Consider the following 15,196-nt stretch of genomic DNA (forward strand, 5'->3'; position numbering starts at 1 on the left):
GGTGGGATTGATCTGAAGAAGGCAACGAGACAAAACTTCACAAAATTACACTCTCAAGAAAAAAAACGGACAGAAGACGGGGAAAATAAAAATTACAGATTCATGTTTTTCATTTTTTTCTATTCTGTTTTCTTGGTGTTCAAGAATGAACTTTGGTTAAAATATGGGTTTGAATCCGAGTTTGGTTGAGTTCCATTCGGTTTTCAATTTTTCGATGCTAATTCGAGTTTCGTCTGTGGTTTGTTACATCTCGAGTTCAAAGTAGTGAAACAATCAATTGTACGGCTATATTGAGGTTTAACTCTTTCATCCTCTATTTGTTTTATGCAAGCTTGATATTAATTATTTGTTTGGTGATATGAGCCCATTGATTCTGTAATTGTTCTCAAAAGTTTGGAATTTCCTCACTTAGCTATCTGCTCGTATGTTTACTCGAAATGGTTATAGCTTAATTCTCCTAGTTTGAACTTGCTCACGATTTCTAAATTGAATATTTGTAGCTTGCTTTAGGCTCGTTTAATATATCGTTGTGATTGTGTACACGTTCGCGTGACATAATTACGATGTCTAAAAAAATAAATCGAGGTATGTGTTCGCGCAACATCGGCCAAACTTTCTTAATAATAACAAAGCATTATTAATTGTCGACACGTTCGCGTGACATGAATTTTTGACGCTCCAAACAAATGGGTACACGTACGCGTGACCTATTTTCAAGATAACTTCTTTATTAAAAGACAAATGCACATAGGTTCTAAAATTGAGTAATTAAACAATTTGATTAAGCCAAGTATGATCAAAGCGACCGTGCTAGAACCACAGAACCCGGGAATGCCTAACACCTTCTCCCGGGTTAACACAATTCCTTACCCGGATTTCTATATTCGTAGACCGTAAATAGAGTCAACTTCCTTGATTCGAGATTTTAACCGGTGACTCGGGACACCATAAATTATCCCAAGTGGCCACTCTGATTTTAAATAATTAATTCTGTTTCGATTGTCACCTAAATTGGAAAAAATTCCCTTATACCCCTTTCGGGGTTGGTAAAAAGAAGGTATGTAAATTCCTAGCATTCTTTACTGTTGTTATTCCTTGTGAACTAGTTCTTCTGTTTCTTTGTGATTTAAAGTTCTTGAGCTGATTTACTTGTTGTACTTTATATTATTGTCATTGTTGATGTTTTACTTGTTGTGGAGATGCACAAGGTTTCTGCCATGCGGTTGTTCACATTGTGATGGACGAAGTTTCTGTCGTGCGATTGTTATTATGTGGTTGCACGAGGTTTTTGCCGTGCAGTTGTTACTATTGATATTTTCACATGCGGCATGACAAGGCGGGATATATATTTGTGGATTGCGCATGTGGTGAGACAAGGTGGGAACATTATTATGTACGTGTGGCGAGACAAGGCGGCCATTTACTTTACTATTGCACATGTGGCAAGACAAAGTGGGCTATGTCACGGATTGATTGTGATAATTTGTGATGTACTGGGGGCATTCTTGTTGTTGATATTTGCGTAATGGTACAATTTCCCGTGTGAGCTTTATATTGTGAAAGTTATGAAGAAACATTCTACGTGTTGTCCTTTCTTTTTCTTATACTTACTAGCCGGTATGAGCTATATTTGGACATTTGCACAAGCATATACATAGTTAAGCACTCTTATCGATTCAGAGGCTTTTTTGGTATTGTTGAGTATAAATGCACACTCTTGTTACTTGCCTTCTATGTGAAAATGGCTCTATTGGCACGTGAGTCGTCAATGCGGTTATGAGGTGTTATGAGGGCACATGATGTCATGTGTTAGGGTTCAGGTATTGAGACTCGTGAGTTGTGATTCGTCTGAGATTTTGTGGAGTTTGTTGACTAAAACCTGATGTAAAAGCGGTTGTAGTTGCTGAGTTATTATTTGTCCTAGCTGTATATGTGACTTCGGATTTAGGTTATGTTTCATTCACTCTTTTGTGTCATTTTTATGGTATTCCACTGATACTTTTTGTTTTCCTTTCTTATTACAATTACTGTATTGTTAGCCATATTGCGTAGTTCTTACATAGATATCATGTTCTATTGTTCGTATACTTATACTTGTTTAGTTTATTAGACTAGTGGCTGTCTTGACTGTTCCTCATCACTACTCTACCGAGGTTAGTCTTGATACTTACTAGGCACCGCTGTAGTGTGTTCATATTACACTTCTGTACATTTTTGTATAGATATAGGTATCGATCGTTAGTAGCTGTGCAGATTCTTGCTGAGGAGACTTAAAGTAATCCTACTACTGCGTTCGCAGTCGTTGAAGTCACCTTGCTATTTTTTATTCACATTATTTTTACTTATTTCCAAACAAATGTATTTAGAAGTTATAGTGAACTATGTAGAGCTTATGCCTTGTATTACCGGTTTTGGGAAAATGGTAAACCTTAAGGAAATTCTATTTCAAATTAGTAGATGTTGTTTGATTATTGTTGTTGTTTCATTTAATGTTAGGCTTACCTAGTCCCTAAGACTAGATGCCATCACGATATCCAACGGAGTGAAAATTGGGTTATGACAGATGTATTATGACTTGAGTGTATGGTCGGTTTTAGTTTTCGAGTGATTCGAGATTGATTTGGAAGAATGACTCTTAATTTGGAAGCTTTAAGTTGGAAGAGCTGATCAATAGTTAACGGACTCCGAATTAGATTTTGATTTTTCAATAGGTTCGTATTATGTTTCTACTTGTACGTATATTTGGAATTGGATTCGGATATTCCTAGAAGAATTCGGCACTATTTATCGAAAGTAGGCAATTTTGAAGAACATAAGAGTTCATAAGTTTGGCCAAGAGTTGACTTTGATGTTATGAGGATCCAATTAATGTTCCGAGACTTTGGATAGGTCCATATAGTTAAATTGCACTTGTGTACAAATTTTATAAGTAATTCGAAGTATTTAAGTGTGACTCAGACACTCTTTTGAAAGAATGAAGATTTAACAACTTAGGAGAAATTCTATTTGGTTTGAGTCTCGATTCTTTGTTGTGGTGTTCCAGTAGGTGTTTTGAAGCTTTGGATAAGTTTGGATATGTATTTGTACTTTTTAGTATGATTGGATGGGGTCCCAAAAGGCTCGGGAGTATTTTGGATCATGGATTGAGAAACTAGTTAAGTTAAAGATTTGGAGTTTGACCATGGTCAATATCATGTCAAGATGACATATTTTCGGTGTGCAGGTTCGTAGCGTATTTTATAATTAAAATGCATATATGGTTTGTATCCAGGAGGTTCCGAATGAGTTTTGGGTGTCAAAACAAAGATTTTTTTTTCTAGTGTAAATAACTACGAAAATACCATTTGTGTCCCTAAAATTTTCAGACTTTCTTTAAAACTTCAAAATATCATGTCTCCCTTTTTTTAAGGCAAAATTGGGTGATTCAAAAGGCAACATTAGGTGTAATCTCGCAAGGATCATGTTGGGATTATCAAACTTTAATTTTGGGATTATCTAGGATCTAATTCAGGATTGGATAGCTGCTTCATTTTTACTTATTTTGGATTTTAGTTACTTTTTCTCACAAGGCTTTGGAGCTCGGTTTTGGGCAATTTTCGAGGGAATTTTCATACTTGGATTGGAGTAAGTATTTTTGACTCTGCATCACCGTATTTTGGAATTTGTAAAAGTTGTATTATGAAATTGGTTGTGCTTTGGGCCATTGTTCTTAATTTTATTTAATATTAAATTGATATATCTTCTTTGATATTGTTATATGTTAGGTTTACCTAGTCATAGAGACTAGGTGCCATCACGATCCTAAAGGTGAGAATTTAGGTCCTAACAAATCGGTATCAGAGCGGTTAAAGAAACATCTTCAAATTCACAGAAGGTCACTGTAGAGTGGGTATCTCGGTTGTGACATTATTTAGTGTTTCAGAGGAAATACAATGGTTTATGGGCTTTTAGACAACGTGGTTCATGCTAGGATCACTTGTAGTGAGCTTTATTTTACATTCGTAGTGTATGGGCAAGGATAAGTGTTAACTTGAAGGCCACTCGAGGAGGATTTGAAGAAATAGGCCAGCTTGGTGGTGTTGGGTCAACATAATGTCACGCCCCCTTTTTTCCCATTCCTTCCAGTTGGAGAGGAGTTTTCGGGTTTCGACATTCATGGGGTATAATGACTCATTTTTATTTGAAAATTGGGTATTTGAAGAGTCTCCACCTAATGATTTAAGGCACATTAGGACACCTATAGAGTTCATTTATAACTGTGTTTGATAACCAGTGATTGGGTAAGGGCTTGAAATTATCCCGAGGGGAAGGTGTTAGGCACCCCTTAGGATCCACTAGTGTGGTTCCTGGCCAGATAGTTTTTTGTGAATTTATGCAATTAGCAAGTAATCAAATAAGGCTCAAGTAGGAGGGGATTTAAGTTAAACACACAAGCGTTTGAAAACAATTATAGTTTGAAAGAGTTATAAGCTAAACATGCTTGTCAAAATAAAGAGGGTCCTAGCAAATAATGCATGTTGATGTTGCTCACAGTGACTGAAATGATGAGATGCCCTCAAAGGCTTGATGATGATATGTACGTACAGTCCTATGCATTACATGACATTTACACGCATATGCATGATATTATAAATATTTCATAATTTGCAGGTCTATCTAGATATACAGGTTGAGTCCTTTACTCCATGTTTTTTTCCACGTCCTTTATATACTTATTTACATGGTTTACATACTCAGTACATTATACGTACTGACATCCTTTTGTTGGGAACGCTGCATTCATGCCTGCAGGTATAGCTAATCAGTTGACGAGCCCTCATAGTAGACGAGATTTGCATTCAGCGAAGGATCGGTAAGACTCCACTTCATTCGGAGTGGAACTGAGTGTCCAAGTCATCGTGTCAAAGTTTTCAGACTTATGGGTAGGTCGGTACCCTATACTATTTTATGTTAAATAATCTTAGAGGCTTTGTAGACACAAGGTTACTATGTACAGTATGTTAGAGGCCTTGATAGCCTATATGTATTCATGTTTTATGAACGTTGGTTCATTGATATAACATTTGCTCACTTACAATTTTACATTACTAGTTGTGGTCATGCTGGCCCATGATAGTTATAAAAAGGAATGAATGAGGTACAGAGTGGTTTGCCCGGGCCACTACGGCACCGGGTGACAGCCACACCTCCCAGGTTCGGGGCGTGACATAATGCATCGGCTCTTGAGCTACCCAAGTCAAAACACAATAGGTGAGCTCCAATAGAGAATACCAGGCCTCGTACGGGGTTAACATCTTACTGAGATAATAGATGGCTTGTTACTTCCTCCCTATTTCATCATGCTGCCCTAGAATGCAGCCAAAAGCTCCATCGAACACTACAAGGTAGAGTAGTAAGGGTCTACCTGGCTCGGGCAGGACTAAGACTGGTGGTGTTGACAGGTACTCTTTGGTTTTGTCGAAGGCCTTTGGGCAGTCATCAGTCCATTTGGTAGTGGCGTCTAATAACTAGGGATCCTGATACATTTTATTCTCCTTGCTTAAGTTTTAATTAGAAACGTGTACAAAATAATCCCAAAGGCTCACAAGTTGTGCCTGATTGCAGGTTTGATCAACAAGGTGACAAGATGTCAAAGAGCATTTCAAAAGGAGTGAAACTTGCACAAGTATCAAGACAAGACAAAGCTCAGACAAAATAAGGCCAGTGAGGCCGCACACCATTCTGAGCGGTCCGCACAAGTGAGGTTCAGAGAGTATGATATTCAGGCAAAAAGATAAATGTGGCTGCAGTAGGTTTTGTGCAGTCCGCACTAGGATCAATGTGGCCGCACTCGATTTAGTGCGGTCCACATAACAAGGATCAGAGAGTTTCCAGTTCCGAGTTTCAAGCCAATGCGGTCCGCGCTCCATTTCATGCGGACCGCACTAGAAGCCTCCTTGGTCGCACATCATTCTGTGCGGTCCGCATTGCCTGAGTTCAGAGAGATGGATTTTTATGTCAAGAACCTTAGTGCAGCCGCATGTGATTTTGTGCGGTACGCACTAGCCCCGTAGGGGTATTTTTGTCCAAATTTTTTAGCTTAGTATAAATAGCTTCTTTTCCCATTTTTAGGTCATCAGATAGTTTTGGCTAAGAGCTACGCTCATGGGTTCGAATATTTTAGCTATTTTGGGCAATTTTATCTACATTTCAACTTTGAATCATCTTGTTTATCTTAGTAATTGATTAATATGAGTTGTTCTTCATCTATTTCTTGTTTTTCTTCTTTAATTATGAGAAGCTAAACCCATAAGCTAGGGTTGTGGCTCAACCCTAGTGTGGGTAATTGATGAGTCTTGTGTTTTAGGGCTAGATTGACTATGGGTGTTTGATATTTGGGCTAATTTCATGTTTAATTGCTGAATTAGTGGTTGCAAATACTAGTTTGTGCTTAGTTGACTTGATCTCTTCTTGAGAAAGAGAGCTTGAGTCTCTAAAATTGGTCCAACAAGGAATTGGGGCGTACTCAAGAGATTGATTGCCCCAATTAAAGGGTTAAACCTCGAGAGAGTAATACCCGACTTGAACCTTGATTGCTTGTGCAAATTTGCGTACCCAATTGGTCTTGAGAAAGTCAATTCGGGCAAAATCACTTGAACCACTAAGAAGTGTAGAGTGGGTTAAATCGTGCAATGGTTATATCATACTCCCTAAATATGTCAATCATGCCTTGGACTCAAGTATCCGTTAATTGAGCACCTAGGCGAAAGTCACTGCCCTAGTGCCTTTTAAACCTTTTGAACAACCTGCAACATTTTACTCTTAGCTTATTCTAGTTTAATTTACCATTGTAGTTTGATAAAAGTAGAAGTAAAACAAAAACCCAAAAATGTTTAAAAGTGTAATTTGGAACACATACCCAACTCTAAATTAGATAGATACCCGACTCCAACATCTAACTTTCTGTGGAAATCGATCCCGACCCTAAATCGGGTAAAAGCTGCTTCGACCTTCTCGCACTACTCAATAGTAGTGCAGGGTAGGCTTCAATTACTTTTTGGCACCGTTGCCGGGGAGCTAACTTTTTGTCTATCTATTTAAATAGTTTTGTGTATTATTCTTCTTTCCTTCTTTGTTACTAATTTGTTTGTGTCACAACTCAGGTACCAAATGGCAGCGAACAATGCCAATGACCCTCTTGGAAATGTGATTGTGGGGGAGGAGGTAGATGATGTCGGAGATGATGAGGTGCCTCTTGTACCTCAAGGACAACATTGAGGCCGCCATGCTAATGCTAATGTTAATGACATTATCCTAGACCCTCCTTCGCCACCTCCAAGAGTGGCTCCTAGATTACTTCCGAACCAAGGCTATGCAAATGCTATTATCCCACTCTGAATCCGGGCGGGCAATTTTCAAATAACCAATGTGATGTTGACCTTACTAGGGGAACGTGGGTATTTCAAGGGCATTGCAAATCAAAATGCTTACAAACATCTCAAGGGGTTCGTAGATACATGTTGGGGGAGCAATCAAACTAATGTATCCTAGGATGCTCTTAGGTTGAGACTCTTCCCATTCTCACTTAGAGGGAAGGCATTGGATTGGCTCGAGCGACTTCCCAACCATTCCATCACTACCTGGGATGAGTTGGTGGACAAGTTCATTGCAAATGTTTTCTCACCGGGGCATATGGCTGCATTGAGAGATGAGATCTTGGCATTCAAGCAATAGCCCACGGAACCTTTGCATAAGATTTGGGAGCATTATAGAACAATGGTGAAGGAATGCCCGACAATGATATTACTGAGGCGATGATTCAACAAACCTTCTACTGTGGCATTAATACAACAAACAAATGTATAGTGAACCAACTTGCTGGGGGCAACTTCATGAAGCTATCATATGATGAGGCTTGTGCCATTCTAGACGAGATAGCTAACACTTCTTCTTCTTGGCAAAGTAGAGCCAATGTGCCCCACAGTTATCCATTTGCATAAGGAATTATATGATCATGGACAGGCTATAGCTGAGTTGACAACTATAATGAACCAACTAGAAAAGGCACAGTTGCAACAAGTTCAAAATTTGCACCAAGTGAATGCCATATAGGGTGTTAACATGCTTGACAACAAAAAAGACAAAGAGGGCAATAGAACCAAGGGAATTCGGAGCAATTTGATAATGATTGTGGTGGATTTCAAAATGATGGTTATGATGAACAAAGTGAAGAGGTGCAATACGTGAATTATTATCAAGGCCAAAAAGGCAATTCTTCCAACCAACATTAATGGAGACCCCAAGGCAATTGGGGAAATCAACAACAAGGCAATGGTAATTGGGGGAACAACAACCTAAACAACAACTGGGTAAATTAGAACAACAATCAAAGCAACCAAGGAAATTGAAATGGTAATAACAACAATTGGGGTGGTAATAACAATCAAGGTGGATGGAACAATGGAAACCAAGGAAACCGGGGGCAAGGCTTTCAAAGTCCCCCAATGTACCAACAACTGAACAATCCGCCCCCATTTCTATCTCAAGGTCCTAGTTCTACTAGCAATGACATGGGTAGAATTTAAATGATGTTCGAACAAATGATGAAGAAGAATGCGGACTCAGATGCTCAGTTGGCTTCCCACAATACCTCTATCATGAACTTGGAGGTATAGTTAGGCCAAATCTCACAGTCTTTAAATACTCGCCTTAAGGGTGCGTTACCAAGTGATACGGTAGTGACCACAAAAGGGTGGGAACAATCATGTTATGGCGATAACAACAAGAAGTGGGAGAGGCGGTGATGTGCATGCCTCCAAACAAAAGCAAGTTGTGGATGATGATGTTGAGTTGCAAGAAGATGAAGTTCCTTTGGTGGTTTAAAATGTGATTGATGAAAATGTGAATGAAGAAGTGAGGATTGATATTCAAGATATCGAGGTGGAAACTCAAAATAATGTGAACCCATCTAGGGAACACATAATAGACATGCCAGAGTCGGTTGTGCCTAAAGCCAAGGCTCTTTTGCCTAGGCCACCTCCACCTTATCCTTAATGGCTTGCGAAGAAGAAAAATGAAAATCAATTTAAAAAGTTCATTGCCATGATGAAGAGCTTATCCATTAATGTGCCTTTGGTGGAGGCTCTTGAACAAATGTCGGGCTATGCTAAATTCATGAAGGACTTGGTAACAAAGAAGCGGTCTATGGATTGTGAAACTATAAATATGACTCACCAAGTTAGTGCAATGGTGCATTCAATGGCCCCGAAGCTTGAAGATCCCGGTGCTTTCACCATTCCTTGCAGCATTGGGAGTGCGAATTTTGCTAAAGCTCTATGTAATTTGGGGGCTAGTATCAATTTGATGCCATATTCCCTTTTCAAGACTTTGGGACTTCCATGAGATTACAAATGGTAGATAGAACGATGAAGAGACCATTGAGTATTATTGATGATGTGCTTGTCCGGGTAGACAAAATTATCTTGCCAGCTAACTTTGTGATCTTGGATTGTGAGGTAGATTATGAAGTTCCTCTCATTTTGGGAAGACCTTTCCTTGATACGGGGAAGGCCTTAGTTTATGTAGAAGTAGGGGAACTCACCTTTCGGGTTGGTGATGAGAAAGTGGTCTTTCATGTGTGCAAATCAATGAAGCTACCCAACACCACCGAGGTGTGCTCTTTTGTGGACCTCGTCATAGCAGTGATAATTGATGACTCTAGTGCAATGATCAATGTGGAGGACCCATTGGAGGCCGTATTATTGAACCTTGATGTCAATGAGGATGCAAGCCAAGTGGAGTGCGTGAATTCTTTACATGGAATGGGCTCTTACTCTTATGAGCCTAGGAAATTATCTTTGGACCTTGAGAATAGAAAGACTCCACCAACAAAACCTTCAATTGAGGAGCCTCCGGTGTTGTAGTTGAAACCACTATCTCCACACCTCATGTATGAGTTATTAGGCTCAAATTCTAGTTTGCCAGTTATTCTTTCCTCTTTTCTTACTAAAATGCAGGTTGATGCCATATTGGCGGTACTTCAAAAGAACAAAAAGGCAATTCGATGGACTTTAGTTGATATTAAGGGGATAAGCCCTGCATTCTGTATGCACAAGATTATTTTGGAAGATGATGCAAAGCCCTCCTTGGAGAATCAAAGGAGGTTGAACGAGGCAATGCAAGAAGTTGTGAAAAAGGAGGTGATCAAGTTGTTGGATGCTGAGGTTGTGTACCCCATCTCTGATAGCTCTTGGACTTCACCAGTGCAATGTGTACCGAAGAAGGGTGGCATGACCGTGGTTGCAAATTCACAAAATGAGTTGGTTGCTACAAGAACCGTCACTGGTTGGAGAGTATGCATGGACTACGACAAGTTGAATAAAGTGACCCGCAATGATCACTTTCCTTTGCTTTTTCTTGATTAGATGTTAGATCGACTTGCTGGGCATGCCTTCTACTGTTTCTTGGATGGGTATTCTGGGTACAACCAAATCATGATTACTCCAGAAAATCAGGAGAAGACCATATTCACTTGTCCATGTAGCACCTTTGCTTTTTCTAGGATGCCTTTTGGATTGTGTAATGCACCGTCTATTTTCAGCGGTGTATGATGGCCATTTTCACCGATATGGTGGAGGAAATTTCGGAGGTATTCATAGAGTACTTTAGTGTTGTGGGGGATTCATTTGATGAGTGCTTGAAAAATCTTGATAGGGTCTTGGCCGTTGTGAAGAAACAAATCTTGTTCTCAATTGGGAGAAATGCCACTTTATGGTGGAAGAGGGCATAGTTCTTGGGAATAAATTTTCAAAGCATGGTATTGAGGTATACAAAGCAAAAATTGATGTGATTTCAAGGCTCCCTCCCCCTACATCTGTCAAGGGAGTTCGAAGGTTTCTTGGGCATGCGGGGTTCTACTGGATATTTATCAAAAACTTTTCGAAGGTAGTGAATCCGTTGTGCAAGTTGTTGGAAAAAGATGCTAAGTTTGTGTTTGATGAAAAATGTATGCAAGCCTTTGAACTTCTCAAGCATAAGTTGACCACCACTCCTATCATTACCGCACCTAATTGGAGCTTGCCCTTTGTGCTCATGTGTGATGCAAGCGATGTTGCGGTTGGGGCGGTTTTGGGTCAAAGAGTGAACAAAATGTTTCATCCGGTATACTATGCGAGCAAGACAATGAATGATGCTCAAGTGAACTACAGGGTGACCGAGAAAGAACTTTTGGCTATTGTGTTTACAATGGAAAAATTCCGGCTGTATCTTATAGGTGCTAAGGTTATTATTCATACTGTCCATGCCACACTCTGGTACTTGATGACGAAGAAGGATTCCAAAGCTAGACTGATGCGATGGGTCTTGTTACTTCAAGAATTTAATTTGGAGATTGTGGACCGGAAGGGTAGTGAGAACCAAGTGGCGGACCACTTGTCCCACTTGGAGGATGAGGGGAGGCCTTGTGACGGCCTAGAGATAAATGATTCATTTCCCAACGAACAACTCCTTTCAGTGTCGATGATTGATATGCCATGGTTTGACGATGTTGCTAATTTCCTTGTGACTTGTATAATCCCGTGTGAGCTCTCTTCTAACCAAAGGAAGAAGCTCAAGCATGATAGTTTAGATTTCTATTGGGATGAGCAATACTTGTTCAAGATTTGCACGGATGGTGTGATCCGAAGATGTGTCCCAGAGGAAGAGCAATTGAGTATCTTAGAGGCTTGTCATTCCTCTCCCTATGGTGGTCATCATGGCGGGGTGAGGACGACTTCCAAAGTTCTTAGTTGTGCGTTTTATTGGCCAACTTTGTACAAAGATGCAAGTGAACTTGTGAAGAGGTGTGATGAATGTCAAAGAGCGGGTGGAATTTTGAAGAAAGATGAGATGCCTCTCAATACCATCCTTGAGGTTGATATTTTTGACGTATGGGGCATTGACTTTATGGGCCCATTTATTAGCTCGTATGAGAACACATACATTCTTTTGGCAGTGGAGTATGTTTCAAAGTGGGTCGAATTCGTGGCTTTACCCAACAATGAGGCCTGGAGTGTTGTTGCATTTCTCAAGAAGAGCATCTTTACAAGGTTTGGAACTCCTCATGCAATCGTAAGTGATGGAGGGTCTCATTTTTGCAATAGAGCTTTTGACACTTTGCTTTCAAAGTATGGTGTTAGTAACAAAGTTTCTACTCCCTATCATCCTCAAGCAAGTGGTCAAGTTGAAGTCTCCAACAGGGAAATCAAAAGCATATTGTCAAAGACGGTCAATGCAAATAGGACTGATTGGTCAAAGAAGTTGGATGACGCTCTATGGCCTTATATGACTGCTTACAAGACTCCAATTGGTATGTCTCCGTATCGGTTGGTGTTTGGGAAAACTTGCCATCTACCGGTCAAATTAGAGCACAAGGCCATGTGGGCGTTGAGGAAGCTAAATCTTGAATTGGATGTTGTAGCTAATCTTCATGTGTAGCAGCTTAATGAACTTGATGAATTCTGATTCCATGCCTACAACAGTTCATCCTTGTACAAGGACAAGATGAAGTACCTTCATGATAAATATGCTCGTAGCAAGGAGTTCAAAGTTGATGATTTGGTTCTCTTGTTTAACTCTCGGTTACCTCTGTTTACGGGAAAGCTTAAATCAAAATGGAGTGGATCTTTTGAAGTGGTGTGTGTGACCAAAAATGGGGAAGTTTTTAGAGTGAATGGGCATAGGGTCAAGCACTACTTGGGAAAAACTGATGACAGCTATGTAGTGACACTTCTTCATCTCAAATGATTTGATTGTAACTTGCGTCGTGCCGCAACATTAAATCAGGCACTTCATGGGAGGCAACCCATGTGTTTTTCTTTTTTTCTCTTTGATTTTTATGGTAGTATAGGATTTATTTTTGGACTAACTAGTTGTGAGATGCTACGGGATTGTGTTGATGCAGTGAAGGATATAGTGGAAAAAGTGTCAGGTCTCTGATGTTTTCAATGCGGACGCACTACATTTAGTGCGGGCCGCACTGATGAAGGATGAAATTTCCAACTCTCTGAAGTTTTCCACCACGGTCGCATTACATTTTGTGCGGTCCGCGGTGGACCACTACAGCCGCATGACATTTTGTGTGGACCACAGTGAGTTGGCTTATCAAACTTGAAGCATGCCGTGTAGTGCGGACCACAGTCCATTTTGTGCGGTCCGCACTGGGTTGGTAAGCTGGGCCCCAGGTCATTTTCTATAAATAGGGCCTGAGGCCCTCCTTTTACATTTTTCGATCATTGAACTCTCAGAACTCATAAAGCATTGTTCGTCACCCCTGTTGCTCGTAGTTAATTGCTTGGATTCATTAATCTTCATTTCATCTCACAATGGGTAACTTAACTTCTTTTTAATTGCTTAATTTGGTTATTCTCCTCTACTTTTTGTTTTTCTTGTCTCTTATTCTAGTATTCCCGTATTTTCTTCAATTGGTTAGGTTAGGGTAATTAATTCTTCGATTAAAGTAGAATTAGGTGGTTAAAAACAATGGGAAATCACATAGTAACCTTGCTAAGGTGAAATATTGAACTTAAAAGCAAATGATTTTGAACCCTAAGTTAGTGCCGCAACTAGGCACTCAGTGCGGACCGTAGTGGTTTTTGTGCGGTCCGCAATAACATTTTGTGCGTACCACATTGCTGAAAGTCCTGAAGCCTGATCTTCGAGGACCGCAGTCCCAAAAGCAGAGCAGCAGGCCATAACGAACCAGTCTGAGGTTCCCTAGCACAGTGAGGATGTAGGGATCACTCAGGAGCCCATGGAGGTAGGGCCATAGGGAGTCTCTATATCCTTTTCCCTTTTCTTTTTGGTGCTTATTTAGTTTAGTTGGCATTGGGGACAATGCCAACTTTCATTTGAAGGGGTAGGCCATACTTTTATGGATTTGGATTATTGTATATATTTGACAGTTTTTAGGCTTTCTTTATTTTTCATCTTTGGTTTGTATATAATTTTAATATTTCATTACATTTTGTGTACTTTTATTTTACTTTGGGTCTGTATATAAAGTTATGTTACATTGTACATATTCATCCCATCTATTGTATATTCGACAAATCCCCTCTTGTATATATTCATTTTACTTTCCGCAATTTTTCGTTCTTAGCTTCTTATTTACGTTCGTAGCTTCTTGTTTTGAAAGTTTGCAATAAGCCTTTGGTTTTCTTAATGCCACGGTTCTTTCCAAAGGTGGAGTTTGTGTGAACCGGGTGGCTCTTCCCAATGATGGATGGCATGACAACCTTCTTAAGAGTTTGGGTCAGTTTTTCTTTTTGTTTTTAGTAGTTAGTGGTTAAGGGTGCCTCAAGCAAAAGCTTCACTTGGGACTAGCACATTTGACTTTGATCTTATGGTCAAAAACAAATTGTTGTGTTTAGGACGGTGAAAGTCGTGACTTTGAGACTCTTGTGTTGACCGATAATCATCAAGTAGTTTTTTTCGGACCATTGTGTGCTCAAATCTTATCTAAAGTCGTTGTGGGGCCCCGACTTTGTGCCTTTAGCAATCCTATAGCTTGTGTGGTGAGAAATTGCATTGCAAGTCCAAGTCCCGCGCCATTGGTCTTGAACTTGCCCTGAATGTTTGTTGAGGCAAAATCCTAAGTGAATTTTGACTTGAGACATGATTATAGGCTCTCCTTGGTCCAAATGATAGCTTGAACACTTCCATAACCTACCAATGATAAGATCCCTAGTCAACTCTTTTGAGCCTTAGACCTTTTTCCTTCAAGACCCATAAACAAGCCTATACCCGTTCTAAAAAATACCCTCCCTTGGCACCTGATTTTCCTTTAGCAAATGGAAAAAGTACATGCTTGGGGGGGGAGGGGAGACGAGGATGGCAACAAAGTGGTAAAAAGGTACAAAATAGAGAAAAGGAAAGGCATTGAAAAAGAAAGACAAGCAAAAAGACAAAAAGAATGCTCAAGGTAGAATTGAATAAAAAGGGATTCAAGAAAAGCAAAGAGTGAAAGGTGTGGAAAGTTGAGAAAGGAGAAAAGATTGTAAATGTATAAGAAAGAGTGATAGTATGTCTCTCTAACCCCTTAGAAGGAAGTGGAATGACTCAAAGAGTTAAGGGAATGTGCGCCGAATGAAACAAAAAGAAGTGCTTAAGGGAAGATGGAACCTACTTATACCAAACATTTTCTACCCTGAACCAAAAGCCTTCACCATGTCTCCACAAA

General features: G+C 39.8%; 1 protein-coding gene across 1 annotated transcript; it reads left to right on the top strand.

The window, feature by feature from the left end:
• Positions 1 to 11,160: 11,160 nt before the first annotated feature.
• Positions 11,161 to 12,762, top strand: LOC138870852 (uncharacterized). Its single transcript, XM_070148692.1, has 4 exons — positions 11,161 to 11,291; positions 11,940 to 12,143; positions 12,258 to 12,449; positions 12,498 to 12,762. Exons 1-4 carry the CDS (start codon positions 11,161 to 11,163, stop codon positions 12,760 to 12,762), a joined length of 792 nt encoding a protein of 263 aa, XP_070004793.1.
• The last annotated feature ends 2,434 nt before the right edge of the window (positions 12,763 to 15,196 follow it).

This window comes from Nicotiana sylvestris, chromosome 6 (assembly GCF_000393655.2).
Source record: "Nicotiana sylvestris chromosome 6, ASM39365v2, whole genome shotgun sequence".
Lineage (NCBI taxonomy): Eukaryota > Viridiplantae > Streptophyta > Magnoliopsida > Solanales > Solanaceae > Nicotiana > Nicotiana sylvestris.